Source organism: Pseudophryne corroboree, chromosome 1, assembly GCF_028390025.1.
Source record: "Pseudophryne corroboree isolate aPseCor3 chromosome 1, aPseCor3.hap2, whole genome shotgun sequence".
In the NCBI taxonomy this organism is placed as follows: domain Eukaryota; kingdom Metazoa; phylum Chordata; class Amphibia; order Anura; family Myobatrachidae; genus Pseudophryne; species Pseudophryne corroboree.
The window spans coordinates 623,457,846-623,483,953 of NC_086444.1; the positions used below are offsets into that span (position 1 = coordinate 623,457,846).

At 46.8% G+C, this 26,108-nt stretch overlaps 1 protein-coding gene across 2 annotated transcripts in view; it reads left to right on the top strand.

Annotated features, from left to right (window-relative positions):
* Positions 1-26,108, top strand: part of BSG (basigin (Ok blood group)) — an 82,308-nt gene that overhangs the window by 8,364 nt on the left and 47,836 nt on the right. The window contains exon 1 of one of the 2 annotated variants that reach the window (XM_063914476.1): positions 23,491-23,770. The exons of the other annotated variant lie outside the window; for it this stretch is intronic. Within the exon in view, the coding sequence (XP_063770546.1) occupies positions 23,506-23,770 (265 nt within the window). The 5' untranslated portion in view covers positions 23,491-23,505. Of the gene's footprint in view, positions 1-23,490; positions 23,771-26,108 lie in introns of those variants that run through there. 2 annotated transcript variants of the gene reach the window in all.

Here is a 26,108-nt window from a genome sequence, read left to right on the forward strand (position 1 = left end):
ATTTGTCTTCTAATACTCATCTATGCCTTCCTGAGGTGTGTTGAGACTTTACTAGGCTCTTGTTTCACGAGTCAGTCTGAGATACTTCTCCCTAGGAGCAGATGAGTTTAATTTGTGATACGTAATGTTTGCCTTAATGTGTGAATGACATATTGTAATCCATGCCAGGCATTAAATATTGCCTAGATATGTTATCTCCATGAGAATGCTAATCGCTTGAAATATTGGTTTAGATATGTTTTATTTGAAACAATGAATTTGCGAAGTCACTTGACTAAGCTGAATTGCATTAGTCACTGTTAAGGGTTGATCCTTCTAGGTGCCAAAAGGGTGCCTTGCAATTGCATTGTCATAGAATTGCTGGCAGTGGCACAAGAGCTTGCGGGCCGAGTTTGCCCTGGAGTTTTTTTTTTTTTGTTTTTTTCACGCAGCTCTACCTCCAACAAGTTCAGAGGTACTGTAAAGGGCCCTACACACTGGCCAATGTGTGCGGCCGATATGAACAACCTTGTTTATACCTGCAAGCCAGTATGGACAATATCATCCATATTAGCATGCGGGGCTATGGGGTCGGGTGATGTCAGGGATTGAAGAAACTCCATGCCTGCCGTCGGTGGTTTGGCTGTAGGGCATCGCTGCGGCAAATCTGCCAGTGTGTAGGGCCCTTTAGTGCGAGTAATGGCATCAAGCCTCAATGTGAGTTCCCCACAGACTAAAGGAACAGGACTTGTGCTAGTATGGTCTTGGCTATAACATTGTGTTTTAAGCTGCTTGTGCATTTTGGTAGGCCTACTTCAATAAACTATTATACCCCTTTCACACCAAAAATGCAGGGTCTTACCCGGGAATACGGTCCCCCGGATCATGAAGGGACATTCCCGGGTAAGATGCCCTGCATACCGCAGTCAGCAGCCCGGCATATTGCCGGGTTGGTGACGCAGCGGGGGCGGCGCTAGAGATCACATGATCTCCAAGCGCCGCCTGTACATAGAGATTGAACAAGAGCTGTGGCGCGTTGTCCCGGCTCCCTTGCTCACCGCACAGTGAGCCGGGTTGAACGTGGGTTCAACCCTGGTCAAGAGCAGGGTTGAAATTCCTGGGTCACTGGACCAGGTATTTCAGTCTGGTACCCTTTCATACTGCACATGAAGACGGGTTATGCGCGTCCATGTGCCAATAACCTGTGTTCAGAGGTGCTGGTGTGAAAGAGGTATTAGGAACTGTGAGTATGCTTGGAGGTTTCTCTGTGCTCTCATCCATAATACAGGTGTGGATCTCTGTCTCTGTCTCTGTCTCTGTCTCTGTCTCTGTCTCTGTCTCTGTCTCTGTCTCTGTCTCTGTCTCTGTCTCTGTCTCTGTCTCTGTCTCTGTCTCTGTCTCTGTCTCTGTCTCTGTCTCTGTCTCTGTCTCTGTCTCTGTCTCTGTCTCTGTCTCTGTCTCTGTCTCTGTGTCTGTCTGTGATGTGCACCGGACATATCTCTAACGTCCTAGTGGATGCTGGGGACTCCGTAAGGACCATGGGGAATAGCGGGCTCCGCAGGAGACTGGGCACTCTAAAGAAAGATTTAGTACTATCTGGTGTACACTGGCTCCTCCCTCTATGCCTCTCCTCCAGACCTCAGTTAGAATCTGTGCCCGGCCAGAGCTGGGTGCTCCTAGTGGGCTCTCCTGAGCTTGCTAGAAAAGAAAGTATTTTGTTAGGTTTTTTGTTTTCAGAGAGCTTCTGCTGGCAACAGACTCTCTGCTACGAGGGACTGAGGGGAGAGAAGCAAACCTACTCACGGCAGCTAGGTAGCGCTTCTTAGGCTACTGGACACCAATAGCTCCAGAGGGATCGAACACAGGTACCTAACCTTGATCGTCCGTTCCCGGAGCCGCGCCGCCGTCCCCGGAGCCGCGCCGCCGTCCCCCTCGCAGAGCCAGAAGAACAGAAGCAGCAGAAGCATGAAGACATCGAAATCGGCGGCTGAAGACTCCTGTCTTCACTTAAGGTAGCGCACAGCACTGCAGCTGTGCGCCATTGCTCCCACAGCACACCGCACACTCCGGTCACTGTAGGGTGCAGGGGGGGGCGCCCTGGGCAGCAATTAAGTACCTTTTTGGCAAAAAGAGACATATATACACAGTCTGGGACTGTATATATGCCCGAGCCCCCGCCATTTTTTTACACATTAAAGCGGGACAGAAGCCCGCCGCTGAGGGGGCGGGGCCTTCTTCCTCAGCACACCAGCGCCATTTTCTCTTCACAGCTCCGCTGGAAGGACGCTCCCCAGGCTCTCCCCTGCAGTATACAGGTGCATTAAAGGGTAAAAAAAGAGAGGGGGGGGCACATAAATTTAGGCGCAGTATATATATTGACAGCAGCTACAGGGTAAACACTAAGGTACAGTGTAATCCCTGGGTTATATAGCGCTGGGGTGTGTGCTGGCATACTCTCTCTCCCCCCAAAAGCCTTTGTGGGGTCCTGTCCTCAGTCAGAGCATTCCCTGTGTGTGTGCTGTGTCGGTACGCCTGTGTCGACATGTTTGATGACTAAGGATACGTGGAGGCAGAACAAGTGCAGTTGAGTGTGGTGACGGGGCCGACACCTGATTGGATGGATATGTGGAAGGTGTTAAATGATAATGTAAACTCCTTGCATAACAGATTGGATAAAACTGTAACCGGGGGACAGTCAGGGTCTCAACCCATGCCTGATCCTACAGCGCAGAGGCCGTCAGGGTCTCAAAAGCGCACACTATCCCAGATAGTTGACACAGATGTCGACACGGAATCTGACTCCAGTGTCGATGAGGCAAAGTTGCAGCCTAAAATGACTAAAGCCATCCGCTACATGATTGTAGCTATGAAGGATGTATTACACATTTCTGAGGAAAATCCTGTCCCTGACAAGAGGATTTATATGTATGGGGAGAAAAAGCATGAAGTGACTTTTCCCCCTTCACATGAATTAAATGAATTATGTGAAAAAGCGTGGGATTCCCCTGACAGGAAGGTGATAGTTTCCAAGAGATTACTTATGGCGTATCCTTTCCCGCCAACGGACAGGTTACGCTGGGAATCCTCCCCTAGGGTAGACAAGGCGTTGACACGCTTGTCTAAGAAGGTGGCCCTGCCGTCTCCGGATACGGCCGCCCTAAAGGATCCTGCGGATAGAAAGCAGGAAGCTATCCTGAAGTCTGTTTATACACATTCTGGCACACTGCTGAGGCCAGCAATTGCTTCGGCCTGGATGTGTAGTGCGGTAGCTGCATGGACGGATTCTCTGTCTGAGGAGTTAGATACCCTGGACAGGGACACTGTTCTACTGACCCTGGCACATATCAAGGACGCGGTCCTATATATGCGGGATGCCCAGAGGGACATTTGCCTGCTGGGCTCTAGAGTTAACGCAATGTCCATTTCTGCCAGAAGGGTCTTATGGACTCAGCAATGGACAGGGGATACCGACTCTAAAAAACACATGGAGGTTTTACCTTATAAGGGTGAGGAATTGTTTGGGGACGGTCTCTCGGACCGAGTTTCCACAGCTACGGCTGGGAAGTCAAATTTCTTGCCTTATGTCCCTCCACAACCTAAGAGAGCACCGTATTACCAAATGCAGTCCTTTCGTTCTCAGAGGAGCAAGGTCAGAGGCGCGTCCTTTCTTGCCAGAGGCAGGGGTAGAGGAAAAAAGCTGCACCATGCAGCTAGTTCCCAGGAACAAAAGTCTTCCCCGGCTTCCACTAAATCCACCGCATGACCCTGGGGCTCCACAGGCGGAGCCAGGAGCTGTGGGGGCGCATCTCCGACATTTCAGCCACCAGTGGGTTCGCTCACAGGTGGATCCTTGGGCTATACAAATTGTGTCTCAGGGATACAAGCTGGAATTCGAGGTGATGCCCCCTCACCGTTACCTAAAATCGGCCTTACCAACTTCCCCCATGGAAAGGGAGATAGTGGTGGAGGCAATTCACAAACTTTTTCTCCAGAAAGTGGTGGTAGAGGTCCCCCCCCTTTAACGGGGAAGGGGCTACTATTCCACTATGTTTGTGGTACCAAAACCGGACGGTTCGGTCAGACCCATTTTAAATTTAAAATCCCTGAACATTTATCTGAAGAAATTCAAGTTCAAAATGGAATCGCTCAGAGCGGTCATTGCAAGCCTGGAGGAAGGGGATTTTATGGTGTCTCTGGACATCAAGGATGCTTACTTGCATGTCCCCATTTATCCGCCTCATCAGGAGTACCTCAGGTTTGTGGTACGGGACTGTCATTACTCCTGCGACGCGTCTGCCCTTCCTGGGCATGATTCTGGACACAGACCAGAAGAAGGTGTTTCTCCCGGAGGAGAAGGCTCAGGAGCTCGTGACTCTGGTCAGAGACCTCCTAAAGCCAAAACAGGTGTCGGTGCATCGCTGCATGCGAGTCCTGGGAAAGATGGTGGCGTCATACGAAGCCATTCCCTTCGGCAGGTTCCATGCGAGGATCTTTCAGTGGGATCTGCTGGACAAGTGGTCCGGATCGCATCTTCAGATGCATCGGATGATCACCCTGTCCCCCAGGGCCAGGGTGTCTCTTCTGTGGTGGCTAAAAGGTGCTCACCTCCTCGAGGGCCGCAGATTCGGCATACAGGACTGGGTCCTGGTGACCACGGGTGCAAGCCTCCGAGGGTGGGGGGCAGTCACTCAAGGAAAAAACTTCCAAGGGTTGTGGTCAAGTCAGGAGACTTGTCTACACATCAATATCCTGGAACTAAGGGCCATATACAACGCCCTGAGTCAAGCGGAGCCTCTGCTTCGAAACCAACCAGTGCTGATTCAGTCAGACAACATCACGGCAGTGGCCCATGTAAACCGCCAGGGCGGCACAAGAAGCAGGGTGGCAATGGCAGAAGCCACCAGGATTCTTCGGTGGGCGGAGAATCACGTACTAGCACTGTCAGCAGTGTTCATTCCGGGAGTGGACAACTGGGAAGCAGACTTCCTCAGCAGACCCGACCTCCACCCGGGAGAGCGGGGACTTCATCAAGAAGTCTTCACGCAGATTGCAAATCGATGGGAACTGCCACAGGTGGACATGATGGCGTCCCGTCTCAACAAAAAGCTAAAAAGATATTGCGCCAGGTCAAGGGACCCTCAGGCGATAGCTGTGGACGCACTAGTAACCGTGGGTGTTCCAGTCGGCCTATGTGTTTCCTCCTCTTCCTCTCATACCAAAGGTGCTGAGAATTGTAAGAAAAAGAGGAGTGAGAACAATACTCATTGTTCCGGATTGGCCAAGAAGGACTTGGTACCCGGAATTGCAAGAAATGTTCACAGAGGACCCATGGCCTCTGCCTCTCAGACAGGACCTGTTACAACAAGGGCCCTGTCTGTTCCAAGAATTACCGCGGCTGCGTTTGACGGCATGGCGGTTGAACACCGGATCCTAGTAGAAAAGGGCATTCCGGAAGCAGTTATTCCTACGCTGATAAAGGCTAGGAAGGACGTGACAGCAAAACATTATCACCGTATATGGCGAAAATATGTTGCTTGGTGTGAGGCCAGGAAGGCCCCTACAGAGGAATTCCAACTGGGTCGATTCCTGCACTTCCTACAGTTGGGTGTGACTATGGGCCTAAAATTAGGGTCCATAAAGGTCCAGATTTCGGCCCTATCCATTTTCTTTCAAAAAGAACTGGCTTCACTGCCTGAGGTTCAGACGTTTTGTTAAGGGAGTGCTGCATATTCAGCCTCCTTTTGTGCCACCAGTGGCACCTTGGGATCTTAACGTGGTATTGGCTTTCCTGAAATCCCACTGGTTTGAGCCACTTAAGACGGTGGAGCTAAAGTATCTCACGTGGAAAGTGGTCATGCTGTTGGCCCTAGCCTAAGCTAGGCGTGTGTCAGAATTGGCGGCTTTGTCATGTAAAAGTCCCTATCTGGTTTTCCATATGGCCAGGGCAGAATTGCGAACTCGTCCGCAGTTTCTGCCAAAGGTGGTGTCATCTTTTCATCTGAACCAACCCATTACCACAGCCTGCGGCTACTCGTGACTTGGAGGATTCCAGGTTGCTTGATGTAGTCAGGGCTTTGAAGATCTATGTTGCCAGGACGGCTGGAGTCAGGAAGACTGACTCGCTGTTTCTCCTGTATGCATCCAACAAGCTGGGTGCTCCTGCTTCAAAGCAAACCATTGCTCGCTGGATCTGTTACACGATTCAGCAGGCTCATTCTGAGGGGTCTCGGCATTACAGCTTTGCAGAGCTGCTACTTGGTCGGGTTCAAACACATTTGCAAAGTTCTACAAGTTTGATACCCTGGCTGAGGAGGACCTGGTGTTTGCCCATTCGGTGCTGCAGAGTCATCCGCACTCTCCCGCCCGTTTGGGAGCTTTGGTATAATCCCCATGGTCCTTACGGAATCCCCAGCATCCACTAGGACGTTACAGAAAATAAGAATTTACTCACCGGTAATTCTATTTCTCGTAGTCCGTAGCGGATGCTGGGCGCCCGTCCCAAGTGCGGACTTTCTGCAATACGTGTATATAGTTATTGCTTAATAAAGGGTTATGTTATGTTGGCATCCATTGGTTGATGCTCTGTTGTTTGTTCATACTGTTAACTGGGTATGTTATCACAAGTTATACGGTGTGATTGGTGTGGCTGGTATGAGTCTTACCCTGGATTCCAAAATCCTTTCCTTGTAATGTCAGCTCTTCCGGGCACAGTTTCGTTAACTGAGGTCTGGAGGCGGGGCATAGAGGGAGGAGCCAGTGCACACCAGATAGTACTAAATCTTTCTTTAGAGTGCCCAATCCTGCGGAGCCCGCTATTCCCCATGGTCCTTACGGAGTCCCCAGCATCCACTACGGACTACAAGAAATAGAATTACCGGTGAGTAAATTCTTATTTTTTCGGGTTTTGGATTCGGTTCCGCGGCCGTGTTTTGGATTTGGACGCGTTTTGGCAAAACCTCCCTGAATTTTTTGGGGGATTTGGGTGTTTTTTTACAAAACCCTCAAACAGCTTAAATCATAGAATTTGGGGGTCATTTTGATCCCATAGTATTATTAACCTCAATAACCATAATTTACACTCATTTTCGGTCTATTCTGAACACCTCACAATATTATTTTTAGTCTTAAAATTTGCAAGGAGGTCGCTGGATGGCTAAGCTAAGCGACCCAAGTGGCTGACACAAACACCTGGCCCACCTAGGAGTGGCACTGCAGTGTCAGGCAGGATGGCACTTCAAAAAAATTGTCCCCAAACAGCACATGATGCAAAGAAAAAGAGGCGCACTAAGGTCGCTGTGTGACTAAGCTAAGCGACCCAAGTGGCCGACACAAACACCTGGCCCATCTAGGAGTGGCACTGCAGTTTTCTAGCGAGAGGATGAGTGCTTCCATCCTCGTGAAGCTGAACCACTAGCCATGAACATAGGCCAGGGCCTCAGCCGTTCCTTGCCACTCCGTGTCGTAAATGGCATATTGTCAAGTTTACGCTTCTCATCGGACGCTTTCAATTTTGATTTTTGGGTCATTTTACTGAACTTTTGTTTTTTTTATTTTACATGCTCTCTACTATGACATTGGGCATCGGCCTTGGCAGACGACGTTGATGGCATTTCATCGTCTCGGCCATGACTAGTGGCAGCAGCTTCAGCACGAGGTGGAAGTGGATCTTGATCTTTCCCTATTTTAACCTCCACATTTTTGTTCTCCATTTTTTAATGTGTGGAATTATATGCCAGTATCAATAGCAATGGCCTACTACTATATATACTGCGCACAACTAAAATGCACCACAGGTATGGATGTGTCAAAGTCGAAAAATATCATGATGCATATGCCTTGTACTAACCCCTCATGCACATGCCCGCTACGCGTGCACACGCTCTGCCGTGCGTGCACATATCCTCAATTTGCGTAAAGAATGCTCCGGCGATCACGCGCGTGGTATGCGCATTTACGGTAGAGTTTGTAAGCGTCTAGATCGTAGCATATTTAACCCATATAGTGTGTTTTGTATTTAATATTCCCCTAGAGAATGTCAGCAAGTATGTTTAGTTTAAACTGTTCCTGGACAGAGAGATTCCTCTTTACATGATAGGAAGGGTCAGACAAAGGTTGAAAGGTGGTGTCTAGTATCCAGCTGTAGGGTATTTTAAGAGTAACATTTCGGTGCTAGTTAGGAAAGGATCGCTCGCTCCTGTGTATAGTTATGTACAAATGTAGTTTATAAACATTAACTGTATTTGCTGTAAATTACACATGTGGCGGGAATCCTGAGGATACCTCCCACCAGAGCAGTTGGGGAAAGACACAGCCCACCTGTTCAAATCCACCTATGACCTTTGCTATAATGTAGAGACACATCCCTGTGTCCAATGAACAATGAGATACAAGGTACCATTGTATTGTGAATGTATGTTGTGCTATATAAAGACCACCATTGCCTGGCCAGGCTCACTCTCTCTGAAAGCTTTCTCCCTGAATGCTGAGGACTGGATCCAGGTCGTGCATGCGAATCATCCCCACGTATGTATTATTCTCTGTAGCCATTTTGTTTGCCATTTTGTTCGCCATTTATATTCTCATTCTGTTCGCTCTTGTTTGCGATTGTTCGCTATTGTATGTATTATTCTCTGTTATTCTGTTTAGATTTCCATGTTAGTTTGTAGTGTATAACTTGTATTGTGTTTCCCTTTTTCTCTAAACCATCCACGGCGGTGTTAGAGCTGCTGTGGTTTTTAAAAATCCAAACTTTTCACTGTTTACTGCAAAGGGCTTTTATTAGTGTCTCAATCGCTCAAACAGCATACACATTGTTAAGGTTTTTAAGCGTTACATCATTGTAGTATCTGACTACTAAGGTTTGGAGTATAAGTATATTCTTACTGTGTTTTATTAACAAGGTTATCAACTGTGTGCGCCCGCTGTGTGTAATCCGTACACTCAGCGCAGCGTGTGTACGCCAAGTGCGTACCACGTGTGGGACTCTGTACGCAAATAGCGTACAAAGTGCGTAGCACGTGCACGTGGTCTAGCGGCCATAGCGGCTCCACGGTAATAGTGTATAGCTTTATGTTTAAAGATAATAATTGACGTTATCAGATGGATAGTGTACTTGACGACACAGAGGTAGGTACAGCAGTGGCCTACTGTACCGTAATGCTATATATTATATACTGGTGGTCAGCAAACTGTGCAAAACTGAAATGCACCGCAGGTATGGATGGATAGTATACTTGACGACACAGAGGTAGGTACAGCAGTGGCCTATTGTACCGTACTCCTATATATTATATACTGGTGGTCAGCAAAATTATGCACTGCACGCCTACTATATACTACAATGCAGCACAGATATGGAGTGTTTTTCAGGCAGACGACGTATACTGGTGGTCTCTGTCAGCAAAACTCTGCACTGTACTCCTCCTATATAATACTGCTGCTCCCCAGTCCCCACAATTAAGCAGTGTGATCACAGATATATGCAACACACTGAGTACAGATAACTGATAAGGAGCGTTTTTTTCAGGCAGAGAACGGATAAAACTGGTGGTCACTGATCAGCAAAACTCTGCACTGTACTCCTCCTATATTAATAATACAGCTGCTCCCCAGTCCCCACAATTAAGATATAAGCAAGCACAAATATTTGCATCAACAATGAATAAACGTAGAGGACGCCAGCCACGTCCTCTCCCTAACATTTCCAATGCACGAGTGAAAGTGGCGGCGACGCGCGGCTGCTTATATAGAATCAGAATCTCGCGAGAATCTGACAGCGGGATGATGACGTTCGGGCGCGCTCGGGTTAACCGAGCCATACGGGAGAATCCGAGTATGCCTCGGACCCGTGTAAAATGGGTTAAGTTCGGTTTCCGAGGAACCGAACCCGCTCATCACAAATATAAAAATATATTTATTTTTTTCTTATTTTTTTTTAAGTTACCCGGTGATTTGCAGAGAGTATTTGTCGTCATTCACATCGGACTCTGCCCCAGTGGAGCTTACAATTATTATTTTTTTTGGGAAGGGGGGGGGGGGGGGTAGGCAGTATTGGAAGCAAATTAACACACCAGTATAGTGTTCACTCTAGGATTATTTTAGGGCAGGGTGCTGATCATTGAGGAGGGCACATTTTTTATGTGACGCTTTGCGCACAAAGCATAGCACAAATGTTTATAGTTTTTGTACATATATTTTCCTCTTAGTATATCATATACCCATACATACAAATAGGACACCAATGTAACACCCAACATCTGTACTGAGCAACATACTGTATATATCCAGTCTTCGTGAAAGATTGGCTGTCGCATATACATTAGTACAGGGGTTCTCAAACTCTGTCCTCAGGACCCCACACAGTGCATGTTTTGCAGGTAACCCAGCAAGTGCACAGGTGTATTAATTACTCACTGACCCATTTTAAAAGGTCCACAGGTGGAGCTAATTATTTCACTTGTGATTCTGTGAGGAGACCTGCAAAACATGCACTGTGTGGGGTCCTGAGGACTGAGTTTGAGAACCTGTGCATTAGTAGATAATTATAAATGTCTCCTCCAGTGCTGAAGTGGTTATAATACGTATGTATTATAAAACAGAAAAGTTAAGCAGAGGGTTAAAATATATAGGTAAAAAAAAGTCTGTTCTACTAGGGAAATACTGTAAGCAGTACATGCTCACTGCTTACCCTGTTCTTTCCCTCTTTATCAGGGTGCTGTGCTTTGCAGGCAGCCACAAAAGTGATGCCATTTACAATCCCTCACCTGTCATCCAGTTCGCTAAGGATAGAAATTGTGCTCCAATTTCAAAGATGTGCAAGGAATAGACAATAACATTGTAATATGCACTCAGACTGTTGCATTCTGTATACAAGGGGGTGATTTATGGTCCTGCAGGGTGCACTGAAAAAGGGCAGGGTGCTTTTTCACATTTCAAAAATGGGCAGGGTGCAGCACCCTGCTGAAACAGCCTAGAATGAACACTGCTAGTATGTTTTGGGAGGTCATCCATTGTTTTGTGCCTATACGAGTAAGTGCCTGGTAGAGCAATTCAATTGTATTGGCATGCCTAAAACCACTGGGTGTAGCCACACAAACCGACTGATCACGTCTAAAGAAGTGGTTAGGGTGCCCAAACGATGGACTGTACACATTTCTTCTCACACCTCAGCAGGCCTAGTAACTAACAGGTGCCTAAATGGAGCAACAATTGAATGGCTCAGTTTTGCGACCTCTAGTGTTAGCCACGTTGGGGGGGGGCTGGAGTGTATTGCTCCCTATGGTCTGGCTTATAAATGTGAGTTAATAAATAACATACTGCTTGAAAATAAATATTTTGCAGGTGATCCATACAACAGACGTTACGATTATTTGCTTCCCATAGTTCAGGGTTTTATTCCACAACAGACTTTTTGCTTTCTATGTATGCAGGTGTATTTCTGAGGGACATGGTACAAACATGTCATTTTGGTTTGTTGCCGGAATGTGTAAACTGTGGCATAGCGTACTGTAGTGTATGCTACGCATTCACTTTAATGGGAGCCATACACACATGTGCCTGCCGCCCCATTGAAGTGAATCTTGTTCCTGCTACAATAGGCTACTATACGTAACAACACTGTAGCAGGACACATCTGTAGTTATACAGCTATTTAAATAACAAGTAGAACAAGCATTAGCTTTAAAGCTAACATTATACATTCTATAGTAAAAAGGCCTACCTGTCCCTATATTTAACCTTTTATATAGGTTAGCATGTTCCTTTGCTTGCATACAAGCGGTAAACAAAAGTGCTGCGTGTGCTGGGGGATTTGATTTGTATGCTACAGCTAATGGTATTGGCCAGGAAAGGCAGCACTTGGCAAGCAGCCTTCTAGCTGTGTGTTCTGCCTGCTGTGTTTGTGCGCAGGATGCCTTTGTAGGCTGCATAATTGTATGACCACTTATAACCTCTAAAACTGGTTTATTCTTCCCATATGAATAGTATCTATAAAATGAATGACCTGCTATTTCTGGTTTAGTACTGTGTACACAACATTGATTTTATAGATTATTTTCAACTGCCTGCTTGCTATCTGTAGGCTACAATAGGTTTGGATTGTAAATGTTTTGGTGGGTGCCTATAAGGCCTTTATTGCGGCAGGACGAGTTGTGCTTCTCTGTAACTGTACACTTCTGCGTGATGCAGATTAGCTTGCAGAGCAGTGGCTGCTCAAAGCAGGGTGAAGGTGACATTGAGGAGGTTATTCTAGGCAGTCCTATGACAAAAATGTTCCTCTGCAATTGGACAGTACATGCTACAAACAGCACTCCCATTTTAAAGGTGCAGAATGTAATTGTAAACTCTGCTAGGGAAGAGCTGGAGACAAAAGCACCCTTTATTATGTCTACTATGAATCTTGCTGGATAAGTGCTCCCAAAGTGATTATTAAATGCAAGCCATGAGACACTGATTTAGTAGCTCACTGCAGCCACTCCTAAATCCCATGTCTCGCTGTGTTCAAATGGATGGTTTTTAAGTGTGTTGCTGAGATTTGAGTGAAATATGAAATCATTTTTCAGCCTCCTGCAAAGATAAATAAATGGTCTGTCACAATTACATATCACGCATTGTCACAGTCCAGCGTATCTGACAGTTATGTCTGTACTAAGGGTGCTCTATACCTAAAATATTGGGTTTCCAAACACCAATAAGGGACAACCGACAAAACTTTACCATTTGCATTCAAGCTTGGGGGTGGTCTACCCAGACTATATTATACCCTTACCTCTTTCGGGCTCACTTCAAAATCCTGTACTTAAACGCACATCAACCTAGGATTTCTGTATGCCTGAAAGGAAATGACCCTGCTCCTTACCGGGGTCTGTCTGAGGCTCGGGAACTTTGCTGGCTTTCTAGACCCAGTAATTTCCCAGCTCTGTCGGAATGTGGTATTAGTAACTACTGCTGTAGAAATACAGATCTGGATCATAAACTAAAAATTGTTGCAGTAATGCAATTTCTCTACCCCACTAACACTTCTACCTTTACCATGCTAATAGAAGTAAGGAATGTCTATATTTACATGGCTATTTGTTGAAAGTGTGCATTTATGCACCACGCATTACAACTAACCTATCTTGTCCAACATATAAATGTTCTTCAGTCATTTGTCCCTATAGTGGGTTTTATAAGGGTTACAATCGTAAAATACCATGGTGCCCAGGGAATGCGGTCATGTGAACAGCACTTGGGATCCTGGCAGTTACCATGCACTTGCTGGGATGTCGGCAGACAGAATGCCATCCCACAGGGACTACCACTCGTGGGTGTACACTCATAGAGTGAGAATAGAACCTGCAGTGAATGCAGAGAGCCTGCAAGGGGCCATGCTGTGCTAGCTTCCCACCCCCGCCGGCATTCTGCTGCTGGGATCCTGGTGTCGGTATGCTAACCACCAGGATCCCGAGCGCTGGTATCCCAGCCCCAACCCGTACCCATGTATCATGGCATTTGCAATGCAATTTGGTCATGATGTAGGCTGTCAAAATTGTATTGCAGAATGCGATGACACGCGGACATGTATGATGAAACTGCACACGCAGGGCCTGTCTCTTCGATGTGGTCACTTTAGTGCCAGGCCGTCTACGCATGTGCGGCAGCCATTGCTGGTGATGGTTCCATAGTAACCTCCTGTCGGCTGTATATTAGTGTTAATAGCTCTGTAAGGCTTACATTAGAACTGTACATTGCTCATATGTTCAACAAACAAGACTGTTTACTTTCAGCAGTCCAATATTCTATTCTCAGTTGTGTATTGATTGGGCGGAATTCAATTGTGTTCGGTGTCGGCAGCTAGTAGATGGTGCCCAGTGAAGCTATTCAATTGTTTCTGTGTTTGGGCGCAGTCAGCTGTCGCTGCCGTCATTTCTGCCTTCTACTCGCTGAGGTGGCGAGCTGAAATGTACGAAAAGTGACCCGTTTGGTCTTCCAAACTGAACTTTTTGTGTTGTGACCAATACTTTGGTCCGTTTTAGCTGCTTTACGCGGCTAAACCTGACCTCTGGGTGTGAGGTGCGTAATAAAGAATAACTGAATATCGGTCACGATTAGTGTTCACTCTAGGAGTGAAAAGGGGCAGGGTGCCGGACTCCGGGGGCACATGTGCGCGCGGCCACGCAAATTAGGGGGCGTGGCCACACCTACGTCATTTTAGGGGGCGGTGCGGCCCACAGACGCTACTATAGAGAGCGTCTGTGGCCAGCGACGTCACTGTTGGGGGCGTGCCCAGCACCTCTGTCGGTGCTGGGCTTCCCCCAGCCCTCTCCCAATGCGTGAATGGATGCCGCGCGCACTGCATCTATACACGCCGGGAGGGCAGGAAGCGGGCGGCTGTTCTAGCAGGGCGCAGCAAAAGGGGCAGGGTGGGTTTTGCCTGCTAAAACACGGGCAGGGCGCGGCGCCCTGCTAAAACAGCCTAGAGTGAACACTACACGATATAACAATTGAATTATGCCCATTGAGTCTAGTACAGAGACTCTCAAATCCAGTCCTTGTGACACACTAATAGTGCATGTTTTCCAGGTTTCCTCACAGAATCACAAATTAAATTAGAACCACCTGTCCATCTTTTAACATGTCGGTCAGTAATGAATACACCTGTGATCCTGCAAGGAAACATTGAAAAGCAAAGATGGAGAAGCACTGATCTAGTACGAACAATGCGCTATCAAGGTTCACATGTATCTTGGACAAAAGTGACTTAATTAGTACCTCAGTCAAGTTAACAATGTAGACCAGATGTTCCCAAATGCGGTCCTTAAGGCACCCCAACGGTCCTTGTTTTAAATGTATCCATGCTTGGCCACAGGTGACTTCATTAGCACCTTAGTCAAATTTGATTTAACCATCTGTGCTGAGCCATGGATATACCTAAAACCTGAACTGTTGGGGTTCCTTGAGGACTGCGTTTGGGAACCTCTGATGTAAACTCAAGTGCAGATAGCCTTAAAACTATGATCTTAATAGCACTGTTTGGGAAACTTTGGGTTAACATACACAGGGGAAGCTGTACTAAGGGGGGTATCAAATTACAGGTGGAGAAACATTGGGTGTAAAGTCAGTCAGTTTTTCACAATTTGAATTTTTTTTTTTCAATGTTTAACCCATATTTATTCTGCAGCAGGGTACACTGGGATTCCACAGGGAATACATCGGGGTGTAGAGTTGATCATGATCCGAGGCACCAACAAGCTACAGCTTTGACTGTTCCCAGGATGCATTGCACCGCCTCCTATATAACCCCACTTCCAGGCACTGGAGCTCAGTTTGTAAGTTGGTGCCTGCAGTGCAGGTCACTAACAGGTGGGGCTGTGCTAGGCAGCCCTGAAAAGAGCATTTTAAGAAGACTTCAAGGGCTGCAGCATTACTTGTCCGTCTGACATTCTGTGCTGTGGTTCCATCACCTCCCCAGCATCGCTGCATACTCCCGTGGCTGGGTTCCCTGGTACTTGCAGTGGAGGTGCACCGGTCATTAGGCACACCACCACTGATGCTTTCAAGGATCGCGTGGCTGCACCTCAGGGAGGAGGTAAGAGGGTCCTCCAGGTGGGACCCACCTGTAAATTGCGGTCCCAGGAGACGGACCGCGCCGCTGACGTGGACACTGTACTGCACAGGGACCCACTATATCCACCAGGGCAAGGGAGCATAGGTCAGATTTACTAAAATCCGTTTGATATAGGCTCCACGGTACCCGGTGGTGAGGACCAGCATAGGAGAAAAGGCACTGACCTGTAGCCCCTCCGCCAGCTCCGGGCGTCATCTACTGCTGGTGTTCCCGCCCTGGAGCTGCATTTCACTTTCCCTCACTCCCTGACAAATTTTGGTGCCATTTTCACTACTAGCTGGGCTGATCTCCGGGACTGCAGGGCACGGTCTCCTCTGTAAAGCTGCCTGTCTCATCAGCGCTGTGCATTTACAGGCACTTAAGTATTCTACATGTCACTTTAGACAGTGTTGGTTAAGAACAAGTGTACTGCTATCTGAATATTTGGTACAAGTATTCTGTGATATACATCCAGTATCTACTGTGCATTGTTATATCTATACTCATGCATATTTATGTGAGTTACTAGTCCAGTGCACTTTTATTGTTTATATGTAATAACTTCTGCATTGTACGTGTGACTGAGTGTGCCTGTAGCTGCTGTGTGGGATTCCATTCTCCTGTATCCCATATTGCTATCACTAAATTCTGTACCCTGAGGGGGCTAAATTTGTGTTACGCTGAATATACAATTTGGTATTTTTACTGTGTTTTTTAGTCGCCTCATACCGCTTAAATCCTCTGATTTGTGTCCTGTGTTTACGGTCACTTAACATAGGTTTTTTTTGCAGGTATTGTGTTTGCCTGGCTATATTGTACTTTAACGCCCTAAGGCTACATTCCTTATAATGTCCACCACACAGGGCGGGAAATCTGCAATTGCTTCTGCATCCTGCAGTACTAGCACCACGTATTTACCGGAGGGGGAAGTTTTAGATGCTGGTTCAGGTGCTGAGTGCTATACTCCCAGTCAACCTGCAGCACCTGTGGCCAATCGGGACCCACCTTGGGCAGCGTTCTCAAGTATGCTGAATACACTTGTGACACGTCTTATGCCCCATGTGGGACCTCCTGTGCCATTGCAGCCACACATTGCCCCTGTAGTTAATCCGTCCTGGGCAGATACTGTCTATCCAGTTACAACAATTAAATCAATCCTTGGTTAGACAAAAGTCTACCCCACGCCCCTCTGGGGCCAAGGGGTCATCTAAACGGGCCATTTCTTCCTCAATCCACTAATATTTTGGATAATTCTTCTGATGGGGAATAGACTGATCCGTCAGACACTGATCCAGTTGCTTCTGATGAGGAATCCTACAAGCCAGGTTGATGATCCTGACCTAGGGGAGGCTATTAAGTTAATTCTTCAAATAGATGATGACATTGAGCCTACTACTGCATCTAAGAAACCTGATAAGTTCAAACGTTAGAAGGTTGCTAAGGTAGTCTTATCATATTCTGACCATTTAATTGACATACGTCAGGAATCCTAGTCGTTGCCAGGAAAGATTTTCCCTGTCTAAAAAGATGCTAGGTCGTTATCCTATCCCTGCGGAGTTGAGTAACAAGTGGGAAACAGCCGCCGGTGGATTCTCATGTCGCCTGTCTTGTGGTGTCATCTACTCTGCCTGTCACCTCACTGAAGGAACCCATGGATAAGCGTGTGGAGGGATGCCTGAAGTCTATTTACTCTCTTACTGGTGCAGTATATAGACCCACTATGGCAGCCTCCTGGGCTACGAAAGGAATTGAAGCCTGGGTTCAGGCAATTGAGGATGAGCTGCCTCAGGATTTTTCTGACACTGCCAGACAATATTTGTCTTATACTACCACAGCCTCCACTATATTCATGGATGCAGGTGTAATGACGGCCAAGGCATCTACTACGTCTATCCTGGATCGTCGAATTCTGTGGTTGAGGTCCTGGAAGGTGGACCTGGACTCCAAAAAGACCTTGGCGGTGCTCCCTTTTAAGGGAGACATCCTATTTGGGGAGGAACTGAACAAGATTGTAACTGACTTGGCTACTGCCAAGACTGCGCGTCTCCCAAATACTAATCCTTCTGCTCCGAAGGCTGCGTACCACCTTTCGTTCCTTTCGACCTCCAAGGGAAAGCAAAGTGTCAGGCGTATTCGAGACAGGCTAATGCTTCCAAAACCACTAAGCCTAAATGTAAATAATCATGGGGCGCCTGTCAGCCTGCTTCCAAACAAGAAAAGCCTGCCGCATGACGGAGCGGGCCTCCCCGCTGGGGGGACCCCAGGGTGGGAGGCTGACTTCTGCAGTTCGCCCAGGCCTGTTTAAAGACCACTTTGGATGCCTGGGTGCGGGAGGTTGTCTCTCACGGGTACGCAATCTTTTAAGAGACGTCCCCCTCGCCAGTTTTGCACAATGGTTATCCCTGCGGATCCGTTAAAAGCGCAAGCTCTACACTTGGTTGTACAATCCCTCCTGGATACAGGAGTAGTAGTGCCGGTACCTCTGTCTCAGAGAGGCAAGGGATACTATTCGACCCTGTTTCTAATTCCGAAGCCAAATGGGTCCTTCCGGCCTATACTCAACCTCAAATCATTGAAGAAGTTTGTGAGAGTATCCATATCCTGTATGGAAACTCTGCGCTCTGTAGTGCTGGCCATGGAACCCGAAGACTATGTGGTATCCCTGGACATACAGGATGCTTACCTGCACATACCTATTGCCATGTCGCATCAGCAAAATCTGCGGTTTGCTATTGGCAAACTACATTATCAATTCCAGGCACTGCCTTTTGGATTGGCCACGGCCCCTCAGATCTTCACCAAGGTCATGGCCGTGATGACGGCTCATCTCTTCCGTCAGGGAATCAGGATCCTGACGTATCTGGACGATTTGCTGATCCTGGCGAGCTCCCAAGAAGTTCTCCTCAGCCATCTGGAACTGACGGTCCAATTCCTACAAGCCCACAGGTGGCTCATCAACTGGAAAAAGTCCTTGCTGCTCCCTGCTCGGAGCATGGTGCTCTTGGGGGCACTACTGGACACGCACACAACCAACGATTGTTTTTGTCTCCAGAGAAAGTCCTGAAACTACAGGACAAGATATTTCCTCTCTCACCCAAGAGTGTCAATACACTCGGCGATGCAAGTACTAGGCCTCATGGTGTCTGTTTTCAACATGGTAGAATATGCTCAATTTTATTCCCAACCTCTACAGAGGTTAATACTTTCCAAGTGAGACGGCCTACCTCATCGGATCAGGTCTCAAATGATCTCCTTGACTCCGGAGGTTCGTCTGTCACTGAGCTGGTGGCTACAGGACCTACGGCAGGGACCGTCCCTTCTGGATCTCCAACTGAGTCCTCCTGACCGATGCCAGTCTGCAGGGTTGGGTTGGCTCCAGGGTTGGTGGACCAGTGAGGAATCTCCTCCCGATGAACATTCTGGAATTGCGGGCAGTGTTCAATGCGTTGACACTGGCCCTGCCTCTAGTACGGATCAGGCCTGTTCAAGTACAATCGGACAACGCCACTGGCGTACATATATCAAGGCAGCACTCTAAGCCGCATGGCAATTCTGGAAGTATCACAAATCCTCCGTTGGGCGGAACGCTATTTGCTGGCAATATCGGCGATGTTCATTCCTGGAGTCCTCAACTGGAAAGCGGATTTCTCAGTCAGGACATTCACGCCAGAAAGTGGAGTCTTCATACGGAAGTCTTTCAACTCCTAGTGGACAAGTGAGGCCTACCAGATGTAGACCTGATGGCGTCTCGACACAATCACAAGTTTCCGGTCTTCGGATCAAGGACAAGGGATCCTCAAGCAGCTTTCGTGGACGCACTGGCAATTCCGTGGAACTTTCGGCTGTTCCCACCAGTGTCTCTCCTTCCCAGGGTACTACGGATGTTCAAGCAAGAAAGAATACTACTTCTAGTCGCTCCAGCGTGGCGGTTTTCAGACCTGCAGGGTTTATCGATAGAGCGTCCTCTTCTCTTCTACTTCGACACACACATCTCCTCGTTCAGGGCCCTTGTGTCTATCCGGACCTGGCCAGGCTGGCTTTGACGGCGTGGCTCTTGAAGCTTCATTCCTGAGAGCCAAGGGATTCTCTGAGGCTGTTGTTCAAACTATGTTGAAGGCCTGCAAACCGGCTTCTGCACGGATTTATTACATTGACTGGAACTCCTACTTCACATGGTGTGCTGCTTAGAATTATGATGCCTATTCGTTTAGAACTTCTAGGCTTTTGGCTCTTCTGCAACAAGGCCTAGATTTAGGCCTTCGTCTGGCCTCCCTCAAGGTTCATATATCTGCCCTGTTGGTGTGGTTTCAGAGGAAAATTGCGTCTATTCCTGACGTTCATACATTCACTCGGTATTTTACGGATTCAGCCTCCCTATGTCCCTCCTGTGGCTCCATGGGAATTGTCTGTTGTCTTAGGTGCCCTACAAGAGTCTACATTTGAACCTCTTGCGTCTGTGGAATTTAAATGTCTTACACTTAACGTTGTGATTTTACTGGCTATTGCCTCTGCTAGGAGGGTGTCGGAATTAGGCGCGTTGTCCTGTCGTCCACCCTTTCTAATTTTTTTTTTTTTTTGACCGGGACTGGGCAGTTCTTCGAACTCTCCCTGGTTATCTACCTAAGGTGGTATCATCTTTTCTTCTTAACCAAGAGATTGTGGTTCCCGCCTTTATCTCTTCTGGTTTGTCCTCCAAAGAGCGGTCTTTGGATGTGCTATGGTCTCTCGTTTTCTATGTAGAAAGGACTGCTTCCCTCAGGTGGTCAGATGCCCTTTTTGTACTTTTGGGTTTTAACAAATGTGACTCGCATGCGAATAAGCAAACCTTGGCCAGATCGATTAGAATGGTGATTGCACAGGCTGGCCTTCCAGCTCCTGATGCTATTAAAGCCCAGTCTACTCTGTCTGGATCTTCTTGGGTGGCCCGCCGAGGCGCGTCCGCTGAACAATTGTGGAAGGCGGCTACGTAGTCCTCAGTGAAAACGTTCATCAGGGTCTATACCTTTTGATACTTCAGCCTCCGAGGATGCTTCCTTTGGACGCTGAGTTCTTGTTCCCGCAACGGTGCGTCCCCTCCCATGAGGAACTGCTTTAGGACATCCTCAATGTATTCCCTGTGGAACCCAGTGTACCTCGCAGAAAGATTTAACCATAGTAAGTCTACCATAAATCTCCTTTTACAGGCTATCCAATTTGGTCACCTACAAAATAAAAAAAAAATAAAAAAAAAAATACATTATCCCCCAAAAACACTATTTAGTGAAATCTGTGTGTTTTTCGTAGAAACGGCTCCTGCAGAGGCAGGTGACACAAAATCCACATAAAGCTGGTGTGAGCTGCAGCTTTATGGGACTAACTGAATAACCCCTAGCAAGACTACTAGCAGCAGTAATTAACCGCGTCTAATTGGATACACCCCTAAGCCTTAAAGTGAAAGTGGAGTTGTGATAAAGTACCTGCCAACCAGCTCCTAACTGTCATTTTTCAAACGGCCTGTGTCATGGAAGATGTGCTAAAGATCTAGAATAGATCTATTGAGTTCATTCTCTGCTGTGATTACAGGGTCTATTTATGAAGCAATGAAAAGTGTACAGAAGTGAGTCAGGTGGAGAAGTTGCCCATGGCAACCAATCAGCATTGAGGTAACATTTAGAATGTGCATACTATACAACTGTACTGATCAGCTGATTAGTTTCCATGGGCAACTTCTCCATGCACTCATTTCACTCTTTTTACTGTTTCATGAATAGACTCCTACCTAAGGAACAGTATCAACAGTACATTAGTTATAGCAACTTCCTGCAAACGGCCTGAGCTGTAACCAGTTTATACCACTATAACGATCTCTTGCAATGAACTCGCTGTAGAAATCTGTTTGTAATCTGTTACTGTATTGGTCATTGAGTATGATGTACATGTTGTACCTTGCAGATTATGATGCATCTCCTTTAATGGAAACTTGCCCAATTTCATATTGGAAATGCTGAGTCATTGAGAAAAGGCTAACAGACCTTAAGGAAATAGCCAAGTAGTTTGAGATTAATCTGTTTTTACTGGTGTAGTAACACTGAATGAATAAGTTTTATTTGCAATTTTTTTTTTCTTTAAAAAATGTATTTATTAGAAGGAACTGACACAAAGAAGAAAACAAGAAATGTAAAGTTGGTACATCCAGTTATGAGCGTAAACGAGCACCAAAGTACCAGAAAATTAGAACTGACAGATCTAAATTTGGATGTAACACAAAGTATCAATAGTTAAACAATTGTGTACAGAATCTTTACTTTAGGAATAGGCAGTGGAGGTGGAATAGCACCAAGAAAGGGTAGGGTGGCGACCGGTGGCCCAGACAGAAGGGTCTATTGAAAAAGAGCAGTAATTAAGTAAACTTGGGTTTATTTGCAGTCTTATGCCACTTCTTGTTTGTGATGTAATCTTTTAATTCTAGCTTGTCCTATTTACTTGGCTCATGGAAGAGTACATTGCTTATTAGCAGGTTGGCCCCAAAAAGCTCTCCTATTAATTTAAGGCTAATATACCTAGAATGGTTCTGGTAATGTTAACGTTCTATAGTTGTAATGTATTGTTCCTCCATGCATTGAAGTCTGTTAATTGTTCATTTTTATAATACAGCCTAGGGCAGTGGTCTCCAACTTTAATTGGGGTGTGGGATACTTTCGGAAAATAAAACCTCTGAATGAGCTACTCCCTCCCCCCAATGCGCGTGCGTTCCTGCAAAAGTGGGTGTGGCCTCACAAAGTGCTTGTTGCCTCACAACTACAAGTAATGCCCCCCTGCATAGTGCCAGATACACAAATAATGCGCGCCCCCCCCCCCTTGCGTAGTGCCCGATACACAAATAATGCCCGATACAGTGCCCCACACAGTGCTAACCCTTGCTGGCTTCTTCTACTGCCGCCGGTGCTACTGCTCCTGTATGAGGGACGGAAGGGGGAGGAGAGCGCAGCGCGTGCCTCTCCTGTGAAGTCTGGTGAGCAGCTGCGGTGAGGGTGACAGTCTCCGGTGGCGGGCATTTAAAATATGGTGCCGGTAAGTGAGCCAATCAGGTGCCGCCACTGCCGGTCCACAAGCTCTGATTGGCTGATGGCCGGCACCATATTAAAAATGAAGGGAGGAGGAGTGCCAGTGACTGCCCAAGCCCGTGTAATCTGTGAGCTACTGAAAATACTACGGCGAGCTACCGGTAGCTCGCGAGCTACAGGTTGGGTATCGCTGGCACAGGGTGTACTATCCTGATACTTGCAGAAATCGGTGATTTCTCAGTGAGTCTTTGAAAAGGCAAAAACAACTTTGTTTTGCCTTTTCAATTATCTGCCCCTTTAAAACATTGGCCAGACTCTCATGGAATCATGCTGATTTCTGGAAGTCACTGGATATCGGCAACTAATAGTCTTACATCTACCCCACTATAGGAGGTAACAACTCTGTTTACAAATGGAATTAGATGTTTAATTGGTACACAGTATTGGAGATTCTTGCATGTATGTTCATGTAACACAAGTGATGCTAATAAACACCTCTGAATAATCTCCATAACTAGTGGCTTCTAAAGTCTTTGCTTTAGCATTTAATGTGCATTAACATTTAAGTTATGGGTCCTAGAAGTAACCTCTGACTTTACTTCCATATTAAAGTCCTTTGCCTGTGCACTATGTTCCTAGAGCACCAGTGACTTGTTCTTTACAGTATGTTGTACTTTATACCTTTTTATAAAAATGTAAATCCAAATGGTCAGGCAAGTTTTTGAATGAAATAAAGTTTTTCTAGGTCTAAAATGTATGGCAATGGTGTAGCCACTTCTATTCTTTCTGTTAACCTTTCACCCATGCCTCACAGCTGGGTTCATCAAATCCCCACTCTCAGAGGTCAGACTGACTGGAGAATCAGTGGAGCTACACTGTGAGGCAATCGGCCACCCCATGCCTGAAATTCAGTGGTGGTTTCAGGTGGACGATAACAATGAGAGCTTTTCTCAGCTTTGGGATGGAGCACGCGAAGACCATGTGCAGATGAACGCAACCTATATCTTCCACGCTACAAGTACTCTCTATCTTTTCGACCTCAGCCCAGAAGATTCTGGGACCTATGAATGCCGTGCCAGCAATGATCCGGATCGTAACCATTTGACAAAGATTCCCCGCATCAAGTGGATTCGTTCCCAGGCCAATGTTCTTGTCATAGACCGTGAGTTAGATATCAAAGGAGACCCATTCCCACTTTTTCCAAATGCCTCCTCTTAGTTAGACCATACCTTAAATTCTTGCCTTCCCTAATGTTGGCTCATTGATCCCTGGCCTCAGAGCACTGTTCACTTGATGTGTTCTTCCCTTCCTCTTCCTCATACTTAGTACTGCGTTTTAGTTGGGCTTTCTCTGCTGGACCTCTCACTACTTTCCCTCTTATCTACTTTTCCTTTTCTGTGTGTTGGGTGTTCCTCCAGGTAACCCATTTGTGCAGTTAAGAAAAAGCTAAAATTAGATCTAAAAATAAAAGCTAGTGTGGGTGAATGTGTTCAACATGTACATTGCTAAATGTAATGCAGAGCACAAATACATAACACTTCTATATTTAAAGCAGTTTGACCTTCCACCCAACCTTCTAAATATGGACCTGTTGTGAGTACAAGGCTCCAATGTGGAACTGTATGCTGTGAACTTGAATGACTTCTGCCTTCAAAACAGATTCCTATTGATTACCATCTGCAGCCTATTAGATCCTCCTGTTTCCTTGTGCTGCATTATCAAACTTACCTGCTGTTCCTATCTATTGAACTGTTCTAAAGAAAAAAAACCCACCATTTCATACCCCGAACCTCCTGCTGTGCAATGCGTAAAACCTTAGTAGTTGTCTTAGAAGAATGTCCCATGTATACTGCCTCTCTTCCAGACTTCATTCCTTCCCTGCTTTGTCCTGCCACTGAGCGAAAACCTCACCACGCTTCCTCCAATTGTGTCCCATCTGCTCCAAAGCTGTGTTTTTGATGTTGTCAGATTAGCACAGTACTAGAATGGTGTTATGTTTAATAATTTAGGAGCACACCGCAGGGATTATTGTCAACATGCGTTTCAAGAGTACATTTTGTTTACAGTGTGTTACAGGTGTTCCAGCTGTTCTGTATCCTGATTAACAGATTGCCCTTGGATTGCAATGTAGTGTTTAAAATGAACTAGATGTTGGTCGCTTAAGGAAATGGTGTCCTTTTTTTTTTTTTTTTTTTTTTTCTTTTTCTCTCTAACGTCCTAGTGGATGCTGGGGACTCCGTCAGGACCATGGGGAATAGCGGCTCCGCAGGAGACAGGGCACATCTAAAGAAAGCTTTTAGGATCACATGGTGTGTACTGGCTCCTCCCCCTATGACCCTCCTCCAAGCCTCAGTTAGGTTTTTGTGCCCGTCCGAGCAGGGTGCAATCTAGGTGGCTCTCCTAAAGAGCTGCTTAGAAAAAGTTTTTTTTTAGGTTTTAAATCTCAGTGAGTCCTGCTGGCAACAGGCTCACTGCATCGAGGGACTTAGGGGAGAGATTTTCAACTCACCTGCGTGCAGGATGGATTGGAGTCTTAGGCTACTGGACATAGCTTCAGAGGGAGTCGGAACACAGGTCATCCTGGGGTTCGTCCCGGAGCCGCGCCGCCGACCCCCCTTACAGATGCTGAAGATCGGAGGTCCGGAAACAGGCGGCAGAAGACTCTTCAGTCTTCATGAAGGTAGCGCACAGCACGGCAGCTGTGCGCCATTGTTGCTACACACTTCTCACTGACCAGTCACGGAGGGTGCAGGGCGCTGCTGGGGGCGCCCTGGGCAGCAATATTAAATACCTTTAGTGGCAAAGAATACATCACATATAGCCATTAAGGCTATATGTATGTATTTAACCCAGGCCAGATTTCTCAAAACCCGGGAGAAAAGCCCGCCGAAAAGGGGGCGGAGCTTATTCTCCTCAGCACTCAGCGCCATTTTCCTGCTCAGCTCCGCTGTGAGGAAGGCTCCCAGGACTCTCCCCTGCACTGCACTACAGAAACAGGGTAACAAAGAGAAGGGGGGCATAAATTGGCGATATTTATATATTAAAAGCGCTTATAACAAAAACAACACCTTTTAGGGTTGTTTATATACATTTATAGCGCTTTTGGTGTGTGCTGGCAAACTCTCCCTCTGTCTCCCCAAAGGGCTAAGGGGGTCCTGTCTTCGATTAGAGCATTCCCTGTGTGGCTGCTGTGTGTCGGTACGTGTGTCGACATGTATGAGGACGATGTTGGTGTGGAGGCAGAGCAATTGCCGGTAATGGTGATGTCACCCCCTAGGGAGTCGACACCGGAATGGATGGCTTTAGTTATGGAATTACGTGATAATGTTAGTACATTACAAAAGTCAGTAGACGAAATGAGACGGCCGGAAAACCAGTCAGTACCGGCTCAGGCGTCTCAGACACCGTCAGTGGCTGTAAAACGTCCCTTACCTCAGTCAGTCGACACGGGTACCGACACAGATGAATCTAGTGTCGACGGTGAAGAAACAAACGTATTT